Consider the following 23,008-nt stretch of genomic DNA (forward strand, 5'->3'; position numbering starts at 1 on the left):
TAACCTCTATTCTTACTACTCTTCCCAAGCAAAGGAGGGCCAGTGACCAATTTATTATTTTATTAATAATAATCACCAACTTTTCTATTGCTGTTCAGACAAGCTATGACTACCAGCAGAATTATCTGCAACTCAGGAACCCGGTGCTTGCTGACTCTCATTAGATGAGCTCCCTTTAACAGAGGGATTTTCAATCTTTCATGCCAGAGGGGGATATTGGAGTCAGAAACGCAGTCTCAGACACTATTTATCACACTTCACACAGCTCCCCCTTATGTCTACTTAGGGATGGGGCAGGGAAAACAACCACATGCTCATCACTGACAGACAAGCATTTGAATCCCTCAGTTCTAACGCAACATAATGCCACACTTCAAGAAAAAAGTATACTGTGAAAATTAATGGTAATAATATACCTGAGGCTCCTCTAAGAAAAAAAAAAAAAAAAGGCAGGGGGAATGCATGTCATGGGCAGCAGCAGGCATCACCGCTTGCAGACTACAAAGCTTTTCTTCCTAGGACGCCTATCAGCTCACTACATCTACTGTGTTCCTGATTGTTTGAGAGATGACGTAAATTTTGAGAACAACTGTGCCACAGGCAAGAAGCTATTAACATGCACATAAAACTTCCATTTGTTAGCTGTAACAGACACACAGAAATCTTGGGGGAAATTCTGGCTCAATTTAGAAACTGCTATCTACAAAGCCAGTTTTTAAAAACAGATTAAGCTCTACTTAAAGTTTAGTTCAATCATGATGTCATGCTTCAAAAACTGGCCTTTCTCACAAAGCTATCTTTTTTTTTTCTTGTGGTACACGCATTTTATACACGCATCTCAACCCGCACGTGAATTTCAGTATTTAAGTGAACTAGAGTAAAGCAAATTACAAACTGGTTAAATCAGATAATCCCTTAATAACAATTTTAATTTTTTATGTATAATCTTTTTCTCAGCAATTCAAAATTTGGCATTACTGCACCTTTAATTTTGAGTTGACCTGTCAGGTTACATGTGTCCTACAGATTCTGTATGTAATTCAGACAGGTCAGCTCAAACTTATGCGTGACAGAGTCTCATAGCACAGTAGATATGGTCGCTTTAAACTTCTTTCAAAAACAAACCAACCAAACAAAAAACACCAGTCCAAGATGCATATCCTTTAGGTTTTGCAGAAAGAATCTTTTCCTAGCTTCTGTTTCAAGCTGGTTGACCAGTTCAGGGATAGTATTTATATTCAAACCGAGCCAGCTCAAAGATTGCTCAAACTGATGAGGAAGTAGAAAAAACAAGGGACAGGTTCAGGAGTTTAAGACAAATAGCCAGGCAAGCAAGGACAAGAGCTGCTTGTGCTGAAGTATTGAAGGACAGAGTCAAGAACATCTGCAGTCCATGCAGAGGACTCTAGGAGTTCCCTGGCAGCTGGATTCCTACATGAGCTTCAAAATCCTTTCCGTAAGACGACAACAACAACAAACACCCAAATTTGCTAGCTGACTAGAATTATTTGGGATAGTTTTAAAGTCATTCTAAATACAAAAAGTATTTTTGTAAACAACTTCTACATCCAGTCCACTTATGCATTCATTTTTACTTAGTAATCTGAAAACAACTATTTTAAATCTATTTCCACCCTCGTCTAAATACAACTTGATAGAAATCACACTTTTAAAAGTCTAAGAAAATACATTTATTCATCATTTCCCAATACAATGAAAATCAAATAAGTATTTTTCAATCAGAACAGGATCTGAATAAATATTCTGAGCTATAGCAGAGCTAAAAAATTGCCGTTAAATGTAGCATATCCACTGGCTTGTCAGTACCACCTTTGTGAAAAATTTTGCTACTTATAAATCACCATGATTCATTCATGCTAGTTGCTTTAAAACGAACAAATAAGACACTTAACGCTTCTTTTAGCATCTCTGCTAAAATTCAAATGCAAAACACAACACTAACATTTATTCTGATATTAGGCATAAATTTTGCTTGATCAATATAGAAAACACAATGACAAAACCAATTCATTCAGACCTGCATATATAATAAATAAAATAGGAATGACAGCCAGAGTATCTTCCTGGAAGATCGAATTGGCTAGATGCAACAAATGTCATGACAACACTACAGTACACTAGTGATCAGTACTTCACAATGAAGTAACCCTTTTCCTTTTCTCATGACTAAATATGTCCCCTGGCTCCACAGAATACAAAAACCCACTGGTTGCATTTATCAGGACAGTAACTTCAACAAAAATTATAAGGTCTTCACCCTTGACTTAAAGGGTAATAGCCTGATTTAAACCTTTGATAAATTTACACTCACTGGTAATTCACTGTCAGTTAATTCTATTCAAATTCCTATCCTTTAATCATCTAGGGAATAATATTTAAAAATTTATTGCAGCCAAAAATGAGCCTGCTACTAATCAAAGATGGAGGAAAACCTATTGTGATAGCCAAAATAAATAATGCTGCACATGCAAGTGCAACTGAATTTTATGGGTTAAACAGTTCAAAAATTCAACTGCAAAACAGAGGCATTCAGCTCACATAATCAAAGCTGAACAGTGGATGTCTAGCCAATCTAGCGCATGGTCTCAAAGGGAGTAGTGGCTTGCAGGATGAAAACCTGCGCGCATACTAATCTAGATACTTAGATTTAACAGCTATAGCTTACACATCTCACTGGAATTTACTGAATATTCTAACCCTCCACATTAATTACCGGTGGATAAAAAGATCATAGAAAAGCATCTGAAGGCACTGCTGCTCTAAGCTAAATGGCATTAATTAGACTGCATCTATTTCAGCAATTTGCTAACAAAGTGCTACAAAAAATGGCTTCACCTGATATTATCCTCTGGCTCAGGTTCACTGTCACTATCTTCAGCTTTTCGCTTAATTCCTCCTGCCGGGGATGGGGAGCCATCAGAATTGAGACTGGTATTTGGAGATGAAGTTGTCTAGGGTCATAATTATTACAAATAAATAGAGGGGGGGAAAGGATTTATTAGACATTTTAAATTCAAGTTAAAATTAACAGCTATGTGATAAAGAAAAATCACACTCATTATTTTAGTTCCCCAAAAAATCAAGGCAAAATCTACACAATCCTTAAGCTATGAAGTCAAGCAGCAAAAGAAAAGAACACATCTTCCTATTAGAAGGCAGACACTGATTTATACAGCCAAAAAGTTCATTGTATTTTAGAAAGAAAAAGATGAAACAAGACTGGAAAATGATAAGACATGCCACTGATACATTCCAATTTTGGAATACAACTGTTGTGTTTAGTCCTACAGCTCATGTTACAACTTCATTTTACAGTGACAGTGAAAAATGCATATGCAGAGTTCCATACAAATACTGCTTGTAATTCAAAACTGGCAGAAATACTGTTTTCTCACAACTGATCCTTTGAACTCCTTTCAAATTTATGTATTTTAATATGATAGTCTTAAAAAAAAGTCTGCCATTTTCGGTTCTACAAAGTGAAGATAAATAGCTGCAATAAAATAAGAATTGGCATTTTAAACAAAACCTCAACAAGTACATAGATTCCATAAAAGAACTGATTTGGTTAACCCATGTGCAAAAGTTTCAAGATTAAAAGGGAAGAATAGCAGAAACTATGTTTTAAATAAAGCAAATTATATTTATTCAGACTTAAAAGACAGAAAGTAAATCTTCACGATGAAAAGAACCATTACTCAGAAATACGCTCAGTGTTTCAATGAAAAATTATGAACAGAAAGAATGTTAACTTTAATGTGACAATTAAGACTGCTAACAGAACACTGAACTTATTTCCAGTTACCCATCGCTTTCTAATACCTTTCCAAGGTATTAGAAATTAGGTATTACCTACGCAAACATACACGTACTCTTTAAAAGTGATCTGGGAGACAGATGTTTATTATTAAAGACTGATTTTTTGTTTAAAGCTCTTGCTAAAAAAAAAGATACTGAAATTATACTAGAAATTCTGAGAACTTATTGAAATATAATGGAGACATACAGCTTAGGGGAAAAGTCGTGGTGGGGAATGATACCGTATTTTGTGCACGCACTGGTAAATGGCAGCTTGCATCATTTTTCATACATACTGGTCTTTCAGTTTCCTGATTAAAACAAGTTCTTTATACACACATTGATCACTGAAACAAACAAAATGCATACATTCTATGTGCATTTCACATACGCCCTCTCAAGCATGCAAGTCTGGACGTGAAAGAACAGCTTCAAGCTATACCTCAATAATTCTCAGCCTGTTTTACTATTTCTTCACAGTACTGAGAGACAGGAAGTCCCCACAGAAAAGTAATAACCAAACAGGTCAGAGTGCAGAGATGTCACAAATTCCAAAAGCAGTAAACAGAAAATATATGTATTAAAAGAACATCTCCAGCTCAGGGAATCAGTTTGTGTCTCGCACAAAACTACTGAGGAAGCTTGTAAAACTATATTCTCAGAAGGTTTGACTCCACAAATGCCAAAGGGGTTTAGTGAGTAGTCACCATATTTGATTCAGATGCATTCATCCCATACCTGCATTCCCTTAACTACTTAATGAGCAATGCTATTTCAAACATTAAAATAAAGAACACAATTTTATTTAAGTAGTCTCACAACGACCGAGTATTAAAAGCCATTTCTCTGAAAAATACATATTTCTTGGTCCGCTTTTCAAGAAGACCTGACAGGTTAGAGAAAACGTTGTCCAGAATTACACAGGATGTGATTATTTTCCTTTTTATTTATAAATACCTTTAAAATTCTACTTACAGAATTCTGTCTGTCATGCATTCTCATCTCATAGGCAGCTTGTCTAGGGTTACTGATTGCTTGAGGACTGGATCGATTTCCCAGAGCTTGAGGGGAAAACTGACCACCGGGAATAAAAGAAGGATGATCCCTCTAAAAAACAAATACATACTGGTATACTGAAAAAGAAATGTCATCTCCACAGCAATATGGCCATGTCTCAGAATTTTCAGGTTAGTACTTTATATAAACAAGCACGTTTCTCTCAGTTCAGTTTAAATTAGTTACGTTTAACAATCCTAGCCAGACATAAAATGACACGTGAGACCCTCACATTCCTGTCATTTATTAATCTCTTTCATAAAGAAAAAAAAAAGAAAAAAAACCACTTGTTGCTAATGTTCTAGCTGGGCTGAAAGGCAGTTTTTTGGGGAAGTGAGATTTCATCTGGCTTACTAGGAACATCGTACTCCTTGTATGCAAAGTGCATAACCTCTCTCATTCTAACAGGGATAATATGAAAATACCTAACTTAAAAAATAAATACAGAATATGTATAGTCCTCTGAGTAGGCATATCATGCACCTTGAAAATTTTGGAAGCTGCACTTATATGAATATCCTAACCAAGAGCAAACCTATGTTGAACCAAACATACCATAACCCATTTTAAAACTATCAGAACACTTCATGAATAAAAGAAAACTCAGTATCTTTCCAATAACAATTTTAAAGAATTCAGCTTACATGGATCAGAAAGGGCAAATGTTCCAACAACAGCTAATGCTTCTCTATTACATTTATGAGATATTTGGCAACACTGACTTACTTGCAGGCAGAATGGGTAACCATAAGTTTGGGGTAAGCCTTTTTTTCTTTTTTTTTTTTTTTTTTTTTGTTAGTAATCTGTCTTTAACCAAACAAATCAATTTAACACAAACGGGTATACATATTTAAATCTAAACTCCTATGCTACACTCTATCTGCCTAAGCAATACAGTTGCTGAGAAGACTTCTATCAAAACATGGAAAAGCAATTCTTGTAGTGTTCATGTTGAAGCATTACTAAGTCATCATGAAAGTGCATAATTGTGTACACTTGAAGGACAAAACATACAGGTATCAGCCAGCATATTCAGCTCTCTCCTTCCATCCCCTTAAGAAGCCTATAATACACAGTTCCTTCAAAGCCCCAGTTTGCAAAAAGCCACAAAAAAACAACTAAAAATTAGTTTACACACAGTCCAGAAAATGCCATGATTACAGCTGCAGCTTCAGTATATTTTCTGAAAGCCACAGTACATATTTTAATTCTTGCTAGAGCTTTTGCATTGTGAAAGAAATCAATTTACCTTCATTCTTTTCTTTTTTTCTTTTTGCCGTCTTTTGAAGTTATCCTATGTAAAGAATAAAGAGAAATAATGTCAAACATACAAATTTCTTGGAAAGATACTATAATCCTTTACCAACAAAAAGACCATAAAGTTTAAGTAATGTTCTGAATAAGATAGAGATCAGTTCTTTTATCTGTAAATCCAATGGAAGTGGGCTAGAAACTTCTACCTTACACTGAAAACCTACAGAAAAAGGTGAAGAGTAGCTGCTTATTCAAAGCCCCATAATTTTGGTTATGACTTACATACATCACCTACTATGCTTAGGTACTAGACTAAGTTCAAGGTGACATGAAAGTATCAAAGGACTGTAAGTGATAACACATACATAAGCTCCTTGTCTGGACTTGAACAGTTGCCAAAAAAAACAAACAAGAGACAAAGTCCTAGAAATGGGAAAAGATGAGGCACAAGGAAAGATCTTGAACCAAAGATACTGAGAACTTGAACAACAAATCAGCATTTTTATTTCAAGAGAAGCATAGACTGGGGCGATTATAAATAAAACATTTTGCCAGCACTGGCAGACCATTTTTTGACTGGATAGTAAAGACAATTTTCTTTATCCTGTGCTTAATGAATACAATGCAGTCAAAATACACGTGCCAAAAACTGCACGGACAGTTTGCAGAGGCAGACCAAAAGAACAATAATTTCTGAACACATTTAAAATGGCAGGAGGTGCTGCAAGGCAAGAATGCACTTTGAACTATTATTTAGTACTCCACCCCTGCTCGTTGCTTGCTCTTCCACAGGTTGCAGCAAAGTACAGAATAATTCCTTGTTTAGTTTTCGCAGCAGCTATTCAAGAAGTTCCAGACAGCAACAGAACTCACGTACAGCTTTCATTTTGCTGTTGCTTGGGATAGCAACCAGAAAAACAGCCCCTGCAGTCCAGGAAAAATAAATCAACTGGAAGCACTTGACTCATTTTCAAATACAGATGAAGTCACTAGAGATAACATTCTTTTTTTCATATTCTATTAGAGGAATGTCACAGTCTAACACAAGTCATGAAAAAAAAAAAACACCTCTTAGAATGTAACAAGAAAATTACATCGTCATCTTTTCTCTTTTTGAAAATGCTATCTTCTACTTCTCCAACAGCTAACATGATCATCTGGACTCGCTGCAGGTTAACAAAACCACTTTCTGTGAGGTAGCCCTGCAAAATACAAAATAAAATGATTAAAAATCAAAATGATTTTTGTAGTAAGCACCCAGATATTTTAAAAAAAGAAAAAAATTACCCCAGTTTTGTGCACCACATTTTTATATATGTTAACCAAGCGATCAATTGCTCCCTCCCTAAAAACAAACAAATAAAAGCATGAGACTTGACATTTAAAACCACAGTACCTATACTTACAGGAGAGTAAAACACATTTGTGTATACCTGATCTCTAAAGATGGCAGATGAGGAAGAAAGTCATTTCCAACAAAAAAGCACATGAAGACCCAGTCGTCAACACTTCTTTCAAAATCAAAGGTGAAAGGCAAGCTGGCCATAGTGAGTTCTCTTTCTAAATACTGCAACACACACAAAAGACATCAGAAAGTTTTGTGCAGAGAGTTTAAAAATATTATTTATACAAAACAGATGTTGTAACTGCGTCAACATACCTCTCGCAAAACACATAATCGGATGAAGATAAATTCTTGTTCAGAAGTAGGAAGACTGTCTGCAAACTGATCATGCTACAGTAAAAGGCAAAAGTTGCATTACATCCAAGCTCACTTTAACGTTTATCTAGCTCAATTTTACAGTTTACTTTGAAAGGAACTTAAAGAGATAGATAAGCACAGGTTCTCAAGTTCTTATGCAAGAATGTATCTTGATACTTTGTGTATCTGTTAAGTGACTGATTGTTTTCTCTCACCAGTAGGAAAAAGAAAGCAAACCAATACAAGTGAGGAAGTTAAGTTCCACATAGTATTTACAGGCTACAGAACTACAATTTTTATTTATTAATATAAAAGGAAAGCCAGGTAATTCCAGTAACATAATTTGTATTGACAAATTGCAAAATTGACAGCAAGAATAACTTGAGGATCTCAACAAATAAATTTGCTTACAAATTAGAAGAATTTCTAGAAATATCAAAATTCTTACCTTGCCTTGTTTTTCTCTAGGCAAACCTTGACAATCCTTAACCTCGTGACCCATCTGGTTACAAAGAGCACATGGCTTGGGTTTATTTGGTTTAAACTCTTCCCTAATTATGGTGAAATTTGGTTCATGTGTAGCTAAACCGAGCATAATTAGGTCAGCTACCAATCAAAAGAGAAGAATAAAGTACAATGAAGGATAAACAGTTTAGCTCTTTTGAAAAAGAAAAAGCTTAAAGTCAAGTACATTCTAATTTAAGCAAGTGTGAACACAAATACAACTAAGCGAAAGTTGACCCTTCAGTCTCATGGACAGTGCTAGATCTTTCCCCAAGTATTAGACAGTTTTCAAAAACTAACAGATGAATTAGATTATGTACACAAATACAAATGAAAGCCTAGACACTACAGCCCAACTCATTAAACTTTTTTATGTTGTTTCTTGATAATAAGACATTGCTAGCCAAGAACTCACCATCAGCCCCACACAGACAATGATGAGTATTCGGGTCATGGTTTGGTTGAGCTATACAAAAGAAAATTACATTTAGCAAACCAAAGTCATGTAAGACAAATTAGTAACAATACCTTAGTTTAAAACAAAACTATCACATTTATTTCAAGTTTACCTCTTTGTCTTCTAATATAATCCATGATTTTATGTTCTCCTTCACCAGGAGCACTAGCATCAGACAAAATTACCTGTGGAAGATTTACAGATTAGGTAAACAATTTATGCTGCCACAGTTAAAAAAAACTATGTAGTTTTTATACTGAATCTGACTTACAAATATCTGAAATCTTAATCTGATACTAGAATATTATGACATAAAAATAAGTTATTTAAAGAGTTTGAATGAATAGACCTTCATTTCCTCTACTAATTCTAGGATGAAGCTGACAAGTTGATTCAAATACCACTGAAATTATCACATCATTAGCTTCCTGATATATTATTAAGGCAATTGAAATAGACATTAGGGTTTTCAAACCTCATGTCTGATGGAAAGAATTAAGTCAACTGTTCTCTAATTACACCACTTTTACAGTCAACTTATGGAAAATAAGAGACCACTGCATCTGAATCTAACTATTCTGTCCTCTTGTACAAAGCAGCAAACACAGGGTTGTTGTCAGAAACAGAACTTGATGTGGGTGGAGTTGTTGAGGAACTAGAGAGGAGAATCTCAAAGTCCAGAAAGCATGAAAGTTGATCATCTACTGTTGTCCGTCGTTAGAATAATAGGGAAAATGTAGTCTGAGGTAGCAAACAAGTTAAAAATAAATAGCGAAAAGAATACATATATGGTGGATCTTGACACTTTTCCCCAAGATGACAAAGTATTCCTAAAACACTGTCTCCCATTACATCAAATTGTAGCTCCCCATATCAAATCTTTTCATTGCTCTTAACTGAAATCAAAACAAATGGTGCTTTTAGATTGTATTATTAGGGTGAAACGCATATCTGAAGTCCAGCAAAACGTGCAAGTTTGCCCATTATTAATAACAATGGTGCCAGAAGATGAGATAAATCTGTTAAATTTATACTCTTCAATCATATCCCAACATAGCCTGATAGATCACCTAAATGTTCCTTAAGTATGAAATTGTGAAACTTACTGTCAAATTTTTCCACCCCGGGTCACTGTTCAAACGGTCAGCAATGTAATAGCGGAGACATTTAGCAAGATTGTCCATAAACTCAGTTCCCTAAAATGTGACGGAAGAAAATAAATTAAGCCATCATCCAGACACTGGCAATTGCTGGTTAAGTGCAAGATTACTTACGGGGGTAATACAGTTGCTGTCAAATCTTTCTTTCACTTCTTCTGGAGGAAGAATGCCACCTAGAGCAATAAAGACATTTTATCATGCCAAAATGTTTTGAGTGTTCCATATTGGTTTACTTCTGTAAAAACCCTGAAGGCTTCCCTGATAACAATTAACACTTAGTGAAAAATCACTTTGTTTCAAAACAGCTCTTACAATTACATTATCTTCATCTTAAAATAAGCTACTAGTACATGTACAAATGTTGCTTGTTGCTTCAGAGAAGTGATTTCACTACCTATTCCAGTGAAGATCGTGAAAGAAGTCACAAAGAAACTAAACTTGCTAAACGAGATAAAACATTAGGAAATTTTCTTACTTATTCTCCCCTATGTTTCCACTATCTATTCACTTGGGGTCCCAAACAGGGTTACACCAACTTCTCTCATCTCTGAGCTTCATAAAGTGTCTTCGTAGTCTAGAAATGCTACAGGAAAAAGTGTTAAAAGTCTTTGTCCTCCGTTTTTTATTTCTAACTTAGGTTACACAATGGCCCTCTCACTTGGAATACCACATTCATTCCTCCTACACAGTCACCTGAATTAATTTCTCCATCCCAACTGGCATGTTTCAGTTACACACACTGCTTTCATTCAAGTCATGCTACTGTCACTCTTAAGTTGTGCTTTGTTCCCTTGTTGAGTTCAGTTTCCACTCTAACAAGTAACTATGCTTGCTTGCCGTTCATTCATTATTCCTGTGCCGTACTATTTTCACATGATCCCTACTTTTAAGCTGCGACTCTTTTTGTTAAGCCCTACGATTTCCTTCCATTAAGAGTTTTGCTTAGCGTCCCACTACTACATTTATCCCTGTTCTTCTGTTCATTCTTTTTTCCCTAAAGGAATTAAAAACACTCAACACAAATCTATTTCAGGCAGGGGGACAGAAAAACAAGACATCGCTCTTCTTTTACCTTGGATCTTAACTTTGGAAAAGAACAGATCCATCCTTCCATAGGTTTACTATACCCTCCTTCTTCTAGTAAGGCACAGATAAATATCCAGGGACCAAGACAACTCTTTTCTAACCTTTACTGAAGCACCCAAAACCAAAAAACATGAAAAACATCAGATATGGTCACAGCTTTACCTTTTGACAGAATTTCTTGTCGTATTTTTTGCTTCTCTTCAGCAGCTTCCATGCCCTCCTTTGATGCTCTGAATCTTCTTGACCGCTGTTGATTCATTTTTGCACGAGGAGCCTAACAGGTACCACAATGCTTGGTTCAGTTATTGCATCTAGACAATTATTTTCTATCTGCTGGCTGTTTCTGGTTTTTAAGACAAGTCTTTTGAAACTGGGATTCTGTTCTCTCACTCCCCTGTAACCACTAGTAACACTCATATGGCAGGACAGGGGGCTGGGCAATTTTTTTCAATACATTTCTTCAGTTTCTAAGTGAGGAAACCCAGCAGCATGCACATCTCTTACCACCGTCTCAGAAATGCACAGTGCTCAAGGATTCAAAGATTCCTTCGCAAAATAAATTAAACTTGCAGGGCCGTGTATCTGAAAATAATTATCTATTACATAACCCTTTTTCCAAAAAGAAATTCCTAAAATTGTATTCATAACTCTTTTGCAAATAGAAAGACTAGAGCAGACAGTACTTAGTTATTACTTAAGGCAGGTATGTTGGGGTTTTTAAAAGGATACACCAACATTTAGCTTGGATTACTTTTATAGAGACAAATATCTCAGGAATCCCTGCATTTGAATGCAAGTAAAAATCTTTCTATTTAATAATGCTCATCTTACCTTGGAGAAACTGCAAAGCCTAGACAAACAGCCAAAGCTTAGCAGACCTACCAGAAGTCTGCTAGGCTATTTTGGTATCTCTCACTGAGACAACACAGTCTGGATAGAGATAAATTCAGTAAAGTGAAGGTTTTACGGAAAGGTGGTATCTTTCATCAGACCAACTGATACGCCAGGTGGGATAGGGATAAGGTATGGAAAAAGACAGTCTCAAATGTCCTGCTAAAGCTAGCCTGTGAAACGTTCCACAGCATGATTAAGTCACTGGCTGTTTTAAGTGCATGTGCTTAAATGGTTTTCTGGTCTTTCCCAGACTGTTGCATAAATCATTACTAAAGCCATAGAATGGAGGAAGATAAGAAATAGTTGCAATGTTACTGTCTTACGGAATTTTCCTGCTTTGTAGAAGCAAAGTTCAAATTGCAATAGACTACATCAGTTAGCCTAGGTAACCCCATGGACAACAAAACTCAAAAATGGTTTTAAATACCCTCACCAAAATCTAATTAACAGTACGTTTTACTTATAGTTTTTTATTTTAGAAAACTATTTCATAAAGGATCTTATAAGAGCAGATGTCATCGATCCTAACGCTGCCAACAGCTGTTACCAGGAACTATATATATATATCAATACTTACTACTCCGTCTATAGCCATGTAGAGAAGTCGTCTTGGTCGTACAATGTTGAATATCCTGTCAATATACTCAAAAATCGCAACCATCATTTCATCTTCATTTTTAGGTGCTGGCCTGAAACATAGAATATTTCATTTAACATGTGAAATGCTATGAATAATTCCTATTTACAGATAGATACAAAAAACTGCCTTACTTGTCTTCTGGATGTGTACAAGGGTGAATTATACCATTCATGTCTAAATATAGATTATCAAACTCCACCTCATTAGGGTTAGGCTTGCTTGTATCGACTGAAGCCTTGACACCATTGCATTCTTTTGCCTGTGAAAGCAGATGAAACAATTATTTTAGTACTCAATTATGGAAGTTGCAAAAATAACCAACAGAAGCACTAATGTACAAACACGCAGGAGCTGATTACTTCAGGGGCAGTAGAAAAAGACAGCAACAAACTACCCACAAGATAATTACCTGGAGTATCACGCTTATAGTATTAAAGCAATTTTGTTTTAAGACCTTTATAAACTAGCACGACCTGAAGGTATTACGATGACTTACAGCAGAGCTGGCTCATACCTATTGATTGGCATGTATTGTAAATATTGTTTCAATAAGTTTCCACACCTTGCATTTTCCAGGAAAACAATTCTTTTTATCACCAGGACCATACAGACTCCCTCAAAATGTAGTAAAGGGATTTCAAAGTTCCTAATATAATGCTCTAAATTTAATGTGACAACAAATGTCAAAAATCTTCTTACTTTTAACACTTAATTTTCCAGATGGACACACATAAACAAACTCGTACCGTTGTCTTTCCTCACTGCAATCCAACATTTAATTCACATACACAACTGGGGAGGGGGAGGCAGCCAAAGCAATTCACCTATGGTGTCCGCATACTGGAGTGAAGCAGATGACATGACAAGCTTATCCAAGTAACAGTATATCAGTACATCCTGATGAGCAAAAGAAAAGAACATTTTTTTCCCCCCAGAGTCTGCTATACAGAGAAAGGAGATCCCAGCAGACAAAAGTTGTCGTTTGGGATATATACGTATTACTTTTCCTGTTGGCTATCAAATGCACTGAAGTGCTTAAACCTCTGAACTCTGAGTTGGTCCATGGATATATTTGAAATGCTAAATAAATCCCAGCCCTTACTTCCCACTTCTGAAAGTGGGTCAACTTTCAGCTCTAATACTTCTCTTTCTTTATGTCAGTGCATTTTCTACTATGAGGCTGCTACGTGCCAAACATCAAACTCAGTGCTAAATGATAACACCTACAGCCATCTATGTTCTGGGAATTATTCAGTGTTCCTGAATGCTTGCAAGAAGCTAAGCGTGGTAAGTCCACAACTACAGAGAAAATGAATCTCAGCTGAACACCCAGGAAGTAATAAATAATCCCACTACTCAAGGAGAGGCGGGGTCAACATAATACCAGTTTATTTTATTCATGCTGGCATGCCAACAAAAAGCAACTGTCTCGGTAAAGAGAACAGTCTCTGTAACCAGCCGTGGGCAGACATCAACACCGGCACCTATAATACCTACATGAGCACTCATCCCCTTCTCTCAAGGAGTCAAAACAATCAGCTTGGAAACACGGGTGAGATCCAGCTCCTCTCTTCATGGTGGATTAGCAATCACGTTCAATTTTGATTCCTCGCCACACTTTTTTTGTTTGTTTTTGTTTGTCAATAGGCAGTTAGCAACACTCACAGCAATTATGAGCAATTCTGCATTGTCCTTTTCATAGCACTACAGCAGAACGTATAAACCACCAGACTAAACACCAGTAACATCAGGGAGGGAAGAGAGGTGAGTGACCAAGATAAAGTCAAATGCGTTTTTAAAGAAGTCATGTTTGGAAAAGGTTATAAAGTACGACAAAGTTGGAATGCAGAGTACTCTTGAACAGCTCGCATTTCATAGTGTCTGTTTTTATGTCAAGGCTACGATCAGAGAACTACATGAGGCCATGAGGAAAAATGCCATACGCCTGGTTCTCCCATTGACATGAAACCCATCGACAGCTGATGGGCAAGCATCAAGCACTTCCTCTGAACTCCCACCCGCAGACTTGCTGCTCTTCTAATAGAACTGAGCTCCCCACATCTCTAGGAGGGAGCTCCAACCATTGCATTTAGAAGCTAAAACCTGCAGGCCATAGCACCAGTTTTCTTACAGCCTCCCTGCTTAGAGTAGCAGAACTAGGTGAACTTATTCCAGTCTTAAAAGGCAAAAGTCAAACCTCCAAAGCCAAATAAGTCTTTATTCAGCATTTACATTTTTCGTAGTTGTAGGAGTATGCAACATTTCCAGTGCAATTTTGCTAATTTTAAATAACAGAACACTAAGTACCTCTATTTCATTTTTAAGACATACAAAGTTCCTGCTAATTCACATCTGTCTTCTACCATTCATTCGAATTAGTCAAATTCTAACAGATGAAATCTTGACCACTGTTTGGATCCTTCAGAATTCAAAAAAATCGTGTTACCGTGTTACTGAACTTCTTAAAACACAAAAACACCCTTGGCTTGAGTAGAAACTACTTGTCAAGTGGAAACACTATACCGTAGCTTATGGCTTTTGTAAAGTCACTCTGGGGAACCGAGACCTACAGCTCTAAAAGAAGAGCATTCATTCTCGCTTATATCAGATAACAGGACAAGCAGCTTGTCTTGTGTTCTACTTGATTTTTCATCAAACCTCTTGCTAAAGCTAACTATGACTCAGAAGATATCACAGGCTTACAACTATGTGATATGGAAAATAAAATTGCCCTCTCCACAGATCCTATTTTCAGTCTTGAAGGTAAAGCAAAATAAGTCTGATCTCTTTTAGATGGCTTCGAAAGTCATTCAGTTTTCATCTGCATACTGTTATGTCAGCAACTTTGCCACTACATGCTCAAAACCGATCAGCTTTTTAATGCAACAGACTTAAGTATCTGGGAGTGATATCTCCTGGGATATAACTAAACTGTTCACTTTTAATCTACAGCTGCTTTTGAAATGACTGAAAATAGATCTTCAAATATGATACTTTAGTTGCAGCTTGAATGAATTTGAATGAATTTGATTAAGAATCTCCTGGATTTTATATTATCTTCAAGATCTTCCTCTTATTCTTCCTGCTCAGCTTAAGAAAAAGATTAATCAGATTTAAGAAAAAGGAATAATCTAGCTAGGTAAGAGAACAAGGATCAACTTTTTAATATTTCAAAGAGAGAAGCTACCAGGAGATACAAAATTTATTATTAGAAAGATTTCAAAGCAATCCTAAAACACACATAGAAACGATTACATTGTGTGAGAAATTTAAATTCCTCTATAGTAAGACAAACTACAACTTCTCCCTGTTGTCGTAGTCAACTCTCAAATTTATGACCATATATGAATATAAAAAATTGTAATAAATGTGAGGTATCCATGAGCCATCCTAGCTGTAAATGCAACATGCTCTTAAGTTGGAACAAAGCAACACGGATAAGGACATCAGGGTCTGATGCTTCCGTTATGGTCAATCTATTTGACTCAAAAGACTTGCCGTATTTTTCCTTTTCTTTTAATAAAGAACATTTGCTGTTACAATTTGAATTATTAGAAGTAAAAGGACACACAACAACATACTCTAAAGACCTTTGCACACACCTTCACTTTACCTGGCCATCATAGCAATTCTGATTAAATAAAGGTCCGACTCTACATTACACGCTTGCCACCAACTTTCCCCAGCACGTGCAAGCATGCAGCACTGTCTCCTCGAGCCCTCCAAGCCCGGATCCTCAGAACCGATGACATCTGAGATGGCACAGAAAGCCAGACTTGACCAAAGCCATCACTGGTGGCTGCCAACAGCCTACTCCAGAGAAAGCATTCATACAAGCATCTATTAAGCAATACCTGTCAGCACACAAACCACCTTTTTTATAGCAGTTCCTCAAACTTCACTTGTGCACCAGTCACAAATTCACTTCTTGCAGCTGCAGCTAAAACCATCTTCACACATTGTGCTAAGGCAGGCTAATAAGCCATATTGGTGATAAAGAGTAACTCACAGTTTTAACTGTGGAAGAGCTGCAGCATTTCATCAATACAAATGTATGACACTGTTTCTCTGCCTGAATCTGAAAAAGCAAGAACACCCTGACTGCAACAAGAGCTGAACAGTAACTGCGATTTGATGGCCTGCCACTCAGGTACACTGAAATCTTGCTTAAGACAAACAGGTAATATATGAAGTCAAGAAACAGTATCAATACATAGTTTATCACGTTTTTCCTGCACATTTCCATCTCCTTCATGGTACTGCAACTCCCAGATAAGAGGCACATCTCTCCCAGGGCAGGGCAGGATGCAGTGAGAAAGTGCAAGCCACAGCATAAGCCCAGCAGCAGGCTCAAGAGTACGGACCTGTGTTGCTCTTGGATGCAGTCACAACATCTTGTGTTGGCAGGTAAACAAAAGAAAAAAAACAACAGAGAAAAGCACAGGAGGCTACAGAAAGACCAGTAAATGAGAGAAAAGCCTCACAAAAAAATAATTAGAAAGACCCAAAAATTATATAGCCGTGAAGTATTCAAGTGCTATGTCAATGATAGCGTAGGACAGTGCTGCAGATGTATACCGAGGTAAGATCCTGCATCAGTCTGTGCAGATGATAAGGACAGCCCAGGTCCCTCAATGCCTCACTCCTGGCTTTTGTGTGCCTGCATCACCACCAGGACCACCGAACTCGTGCTCCTGAGAACAGGGTGGCCTCACGGAGCCGGGCAAGTTTCCAGGCCCAGCTGAGAGACCTATGGAGAAGGCAGGAGGGAAGGACCCGCCTCAGTGCGGCCCTCGCTCCTCACTCCATGTGATGCAGGTACGGCACCGGTCAGAGGAAAAGACTTCAACAAATCCCGGATGAAATCACCCTTCCTTCCCTGCGCCCCCCACTAAAAGGGGGAAGCAGGAAGAGCCTGAGCTCCTACTTTAAAATTTAGAGTCATCTTTGTACCTTGCCGCACAGTAAGATCTAGCACCCGACCAACAAATAGCGTCTTTTCCCTCCCAAAAGGAAACCACCGTCCTATTAGAAGAGACCTAAAATTCCGATTCCCCCCTAAGTGCCGTGCTGGCAGCGTTCTCCCCACGCAGTTTTTCACTCCCTAGCCCCGCGGGCGGACCAGACGATTTCCAGGAGCCGGGTGACGCGCTCCTGCACGGCTTTCCCTCGCCCCATGCCCTCACGGGGCCCGCACGGCCCCGCGGCACCTCGCGCTGCTCCTCGCTCCCCGCCGGTTACTACAAACCGCGGTCGCTACGACCGCTGCCCCGCGGGCAGGCCCCGGCCCCTGGCCCGTACCCCCGGCCCCGCGCACCTTCTCCTCCACGCAGCTGACGATGATGGAGGGGTACTTGCGGCTGAGCCAGCGAAAGAAGGCCGGCACCCCCATGGCGACCCGCCGAAGCGCAGCGGAGCGGAACGGGCTGGGCGGCGGCGGCGCTTCCGGGGGCGGGGAGCGCCGCGGGGCAACATGGGGGCGGCCGCGCCGGCCGCCATCTTGGGGGCGGCCGCGCGCAGGCGCGGGGCCAGGCCGGGGGCGGACAGGCACCCCTCTGTGCCTGATAAGTGCGCTTCGGAGGACAGAAAACCGTATTAAAAATTAAAAACTGCTTGAAAAAAAAAATAACAAAAACTGTTTTCCAACGTTTCTGCGGGGTGGCTCACGCAGAAGACGGATGATAAAAACGGGTCAGGGAAGGGCTGCTCCTTCAACGCTAATGCTGCGGGGCTGCATACAAGTTTAATGAGAGCCTCCACTATAAGGAATTAAGAATAAAAGTGAGGCTTTTTCACCTACAGAAATAGAGGAAAGCACTACCGGGCACGGTGAACTCGGTGCAGTTCAGCCGAGCAGCGTGGCAGGAGGGTGGTGGCTGCTGAGGGGCTGCTGCATGAAGAAACCCCTTCACGTCACTGCAGCCACACGAGCAACTACTATTAAGTTAGGTGCTTGATGGTGTTGAAATGGAATTAAATCTTCAAATATTAAAAGGGATTAACATGCAGAAAACTTTGTGATCTGCTGCATGCTGTCCCTGTACACCAATTTGATTAGGAGGGCAGTGACACAGAGGAGGATATAGGAAAGGAGCCCAGGAGTCATTAATAAAAATAACAAAACCTCAGCTGTGCTTATTGAGTCAATGCTGCTGATTTGGTGAGAAGAACCTTGTTAATTTTCCAGAAAAAAAATAACCAAATATTGTATTCTTTGCCTTGCTTAGCTATTTTCTGTTGTCACTCCTCTTACAAAATCTGTGACTTTAATAATTACTCTGGTAACTTCGTATTGGCACTACATCTGTTATATCAGCTTGAGCTTGTGCTTTATCTGCTCCTTAGAAAACCGACCCTGATTGAAGTTTCCTAGTGTATTACTTCTCCTTCTGGAATTTTAGTATATAGTAAGGAAGCTTAGTATTAACATCTTATTTGTATTGAGGGGCAATCAGTTGTTTTTCTGATAATACTCTAAAAAAAAAAAACCACACACAAAACAGCAGCACTAGCAAATGGAAATGAAACACGATCATCTTATAATTTATCTCATAATTACTTGCATAAACAAGCTCTGAAAAAAATTGATACTGCAACAAACATTTCCTCGAGAAGTCAGTCTACATTTTACTGGGGGAAGGAAAGCAAACAGAATAAACAAAAATATCCTGCAAAAGTCCTAAAGCAAAACTGAGCAACGGCCAGCATGGGGAGAACAGGAGCACCGTCTCCCACAGAACATGCCGACGTCTGTATGAGCAGGACAACTCCCAGCCAGTGTGGAGTCACAAAGAGCACCATGCCCTCTCAAGCTGAGGCATGAGATACCCCCACGCAGCAAGATTTAGCTTGTTTTTGGAACCTTCTCCAACTATTTTCAGTGTGACCTGCAGTGAACACTAGACAATGTACATAGGTCAAAATGAATCAGTCTACAAGGAAATGTCATACTAACCCTTCTCAAAACAGGAGTTATTGCAGAACAAGATCTGTCCAGGACTTGTGAATTTTCTGCTTCAACCAGTGTACGTGTGTCAATGTTCACACACACACAAATACGCTCTCCTCGTTCCTAAATGGATCCTTTTCTTCCCAAACTTCTATGGCTTGGGTAGACTCTACCATACAAAGATCATGAGGAACTCATTGTAGCTCTGCACGTCACCTCAGTGCCCCCACAGACTATGCCACCTCACCAGATGACAGCACCCATCCAGCATTTTTTTTTGGAGGCACCTATGTGCTAACTTGTTTCTGTGGGCGTGAGCTGAAGTTTGGCCTCAGCTCTGTGCAGCTGTATGGATGTGACACACAAAAAAGGATATAGCACTAAGTCATTGCGAATACAGAGCACGCTTCTTGTAACAGTATTTTCCATAGATGAGTGGCATGCTGATGTAAATCTGTTCAAGCTGTATTGATTACAGTCCTGCTGTCCATCAGCATCATGTCATCATCTTGGGGCTGACAGTATGACAGCTGTCAAGGAGCTAAATAAAGTTGACTGGCAGAATGTTTTGCATCTAATGAGTCTGTGCACAAGAGTATAATAAAAAAAAAGTGTTCTGGAGGAACTTGCTATCGCTTAAATACTGAAAGAAAGATATTGCCTTAGCAGAAACTCCCAAAACCATCTGTCATCTGTCATGGGTTGCATGTCTGTGGCTGAGCTGGACTAAGGCAATGGAAAGCACCAGAGACTAGTGATGGACTAGTGATGGGCGCCTTGTATCATGCAAGGAGATTTAAAGTGGGCTGACATCAACAACCCAGAATTATTCAAAGAGCTTAAAACTACAAAGGCACTGCAGATTTGATGCGCACTGCAGATTTGATGCAATGTTACTTTGCAGTGCAGCCTGCTAGAGAGACTTTTTCCAGCTGAACTTTGGTCTGACATTCACTGGAAGTCATGTAGCAATAGCCTGTCTGTGGCGTGGCACACTGCTGAGCTTATATTTAGCAGATGGCTAGAACCATCAGGAATGAATTACCACAGCTGATCAGAAAAAAAGAACCAAGGAGCAATAAAGCAGGCACCAGCCCTACCATGATGGGTTCAGACATTCATTATGCTGCAACTCTCCTGGGTGATACTGACCCTACAAAAAGGAAGATAAGCTTCTAGCTTGCTGCCAGAAGACTGCTGAGAAGTTCCTAAACCTACCTGGTGGTCCACCAAGAGCAGCAGCATGACAGCGTTAACACTTCTGGTTGTACTGCCACTACATTGCAGAATTCCTTCTCGAGTACTGCTGACAATTTGCATGACAGTCCTGCAACGTGTTTTTGTCCTGACAAGGCTTTGATGCTAGGAGTGGACTGAGGCTGGCCATAGCTATGAGGAAGGAGTGGGGAGCTTTGCCACTCACCCTCTCCAGCAGCCTGGCATAGCCCACCCTACATCATCACTCGTCCCATGGGAATTGTTGCCTCAGGAAGCAGGAGACTTCCTGTGGTCCTTGGAGGCTGCCAGCTCCTCTTCGCCTCCTCTAACCTGCCACCTCTTTGCCAACAGCCTCTGAAGGGGAGATCACAGAAGCCTTAATCCAAAGTTACCTGCGATCTGATGGGTACAGAAACCCCAGCACAGTGGAGGAGGACACAAAATCCTTTGGTGAAGTCACCCCTGTCCCAGGGTCACCCCAGCTAAGCGCTCCTCTTCCTCCTGCCCAGGAAACAGAGCAATCAGTTCTGACCTAGGCAGACCTGTATCACTGGCTGGGATCCACATAGCCATTGCATGCAGCTGTCTCGTGCTACAAGAGCCCTGGTCACACACCCACCCTGCTCCATCCTCACCAGCAGCTGATTTTCCAGTTGTTGAAATAATCAACACCGAACCATTGCCAACGTCAAACTCAGGACCTATGAGATGAAGCAAGCCAACAGACATCTATACTAACCCTTTCTTCTCAGTTTCAAGCCTTCTGCAAGCCTGTATTTCATATTTTCAAGCATGGCTCAGACTACATGCTCTTTTTATTAAACAGAATATTGTTACCCTTTTAAAATGGTTTTTGATGGACTAGAACCAGAGATTGGTGCCTGTATTCAAAGATGCAGTACCGCTTTGCAGCAGAGTTTAATTGGGGTGCTGTTTTTTGTTTTTGAACTTATCATAATTATGAACAGATTTTTTTTAATATGTCCCCTGGTTTCTCCATTCGAAAGAAAATCTCATGTTTAATGAACTTAATTTTAGATAAAAGGAATTAAAAGAAGAAAATTAAAAATGCATGAAGCTCCTAGAGTCATCCAATTACTGTGATGTCCATACAGCAATGCCAGCATGGATTTTACAAAGCAACTAAAAGCAGAAAATCACTGAGGATCGCCACATGTAAATGCTGTTCTGTTCCAAAATGTGCTGAATTAGAAATGTACATTTTATGCATTTCTTCTTCTTGATCTGTTGCAGAAGATCAAGATCAAACATGCCAGGCAGCCCTGAGTAGCATATGTATGCATACCCAGAATGCCTGCTTTCTTTTTTCAAAACCACATTTAGATCTGTAGTCAAAATATTAGAATACATATATGCATCAGAAGAGAATAGTCTTTGCATTCACAGTGCAACAAAAGCAGCCGCCAAGCTGGTCAGCAGTAGTATTGCTACCAAGCAGTGGTGGCCTAGAAAGCTTCCAGCAAAAAGAGAAGGCTGATGTAGTCATGAAACACTACTGTCCAGGCAGTTTTCTTGAGAAACACACTTAGAGAAATACATTCGGATCATTTGTGACAAGGAACAGAAACAGATTTGCCTCTCCATTTGTCAATGCCTCTTCTAGATCTTGATCTGAATTTGACCTAAGTTCACAGCTGACAGAAAACATTCACAGAGAAATAAATACACTCAACACGATGCCATCACTGCCCAAAAGATGGCCATAACCACACAGCAACATTGCCCAAGGACACGTTTCATGCTTCCAGTAGCTGGGACCACTCTCAGAATAAGTTTAATTCTGTCAAGCTAGCCAGCCTGTTTGTTTTCTGACCTAATGGATATGATTTCCAGATCATTACTGACAGACACCTCACTTGTGACATTCATCTCTGGTCATGCATCATTCATCTCTGTCATGCAGGATTACCCACAATACAGCTGCATCCTTGACCTTGTCTGCTGGCACTGGGCAGGAGATGCTCATTGTGAGCAGGGACCTGCAGACAGCCAGCTCCAGCTCCAGGAATAGAAAGAAATCCATACAGATGGACCCAGCTCCCTCCTCAACGAAGTTGTTTTAAAGACAGCCCCAACCCTCTGAGGTGAAACACACTGAGACTAGCACTGTGTAACCATCTCAGGGCCAGTGGACATATCTTCATTTGGTCCCCAAGAACAAAGACGTCACAAGTAGGCTCAATCTTATGGGCCAGGATTTCCTTCAGATTTCCTTTCCTTCAACTTATCAATTAAGAGAAAACATACA

At 39.2% G+C, this 23,008-nt stretch overlaps 1 protein-coding gene across 1 annotated transcript in view; it reads right to left on the reverse strand.

The window, feature by feature from the left end:
* The window catches only part of XRN2 (5'-3' exoribonuclease 2), a 51,410-nt gene extending 33,366 nt beyond the window's left edge, over window positions 1–18,044 (reverse strand). The window contains exons 1-16 of the mRNA XM_013191106.3: window positions 17,890–18,044; window positions 12,704–12,831; window positions 12,510–12,621; window positions 11,201–11,312; window positions 10,067–10,125; window positions 9,899–9,988; window positions 8,905–8,977; window positions 8,751–8,801; window positions 8,280–8,437; window positions 7,790–7,864; window positions 7,563–7,696; window positions 7,417–7,474; window positions 7,224–7,331; window positions 6,125–6,169; window positions 4,795–4,926; window positions 2,857–2,972 (exon numbers count right to left, since the gene is read on the reverse strand). Of these exons, the coding sequence (XP_013046560.2) occupies window positions 2,857–2,972; window positions 4,795–4,926; window positions 6,125–6,169; window positions 7,224–7,331; window positions 7,417–7,474; window positions 7,563–7,696; window positions 7,790–7,864; window positions 8,280–8,437; window positions 8,751–8,801; window positions 8,905–8,977; window positions 9,899–9,988; window positions 10,067–10,125; window positions 11,201–11,312; window positions 12,510–12,621; window positions 12,704–12,831; window positions 17,890–17,964 (1,526 nt within the window). The 5' untranslated portion in view covers window positions 17,965–18,044. The remainder of the gene's footprint in view (window positions 1–2,856; window positions 2,973–4,794; window positions 4,927–6,124; window positions 6,170–7,223; window positions 7,332–7,416; window positions 7,475–7,562; window positions 7,697–7,789; window positions 7,865–8,279; window positions 8,438–8,750; window positions 8,802–8,904; window positions 8,978–9,898; window positions 9,989–10,066; window positions 10,126–11,200; window positions 11,313–12,509; window positions 12,622–12,703; window positions 12,832–17,889) is intronic.
* Between the last annotated feature and the right edge of the window lie 4,964 nt (window positions 18,045–23,008).

The sequence above is a fragment of the Anser cygnoides genome, chromosome 3 (genome assembly GCF_040182565.1).
Source record: "Anser cygnoides isolate HZ-2024a breed goose chromosome 3, Taihu_goose_T2T_genome, whole genome shotgun sequence".
Lineage (NCBI taxonomy): Eukaryota > Metazoa > Chordata > Aves > Anseriformes > Anatidae > Anser > Anser cygnoides.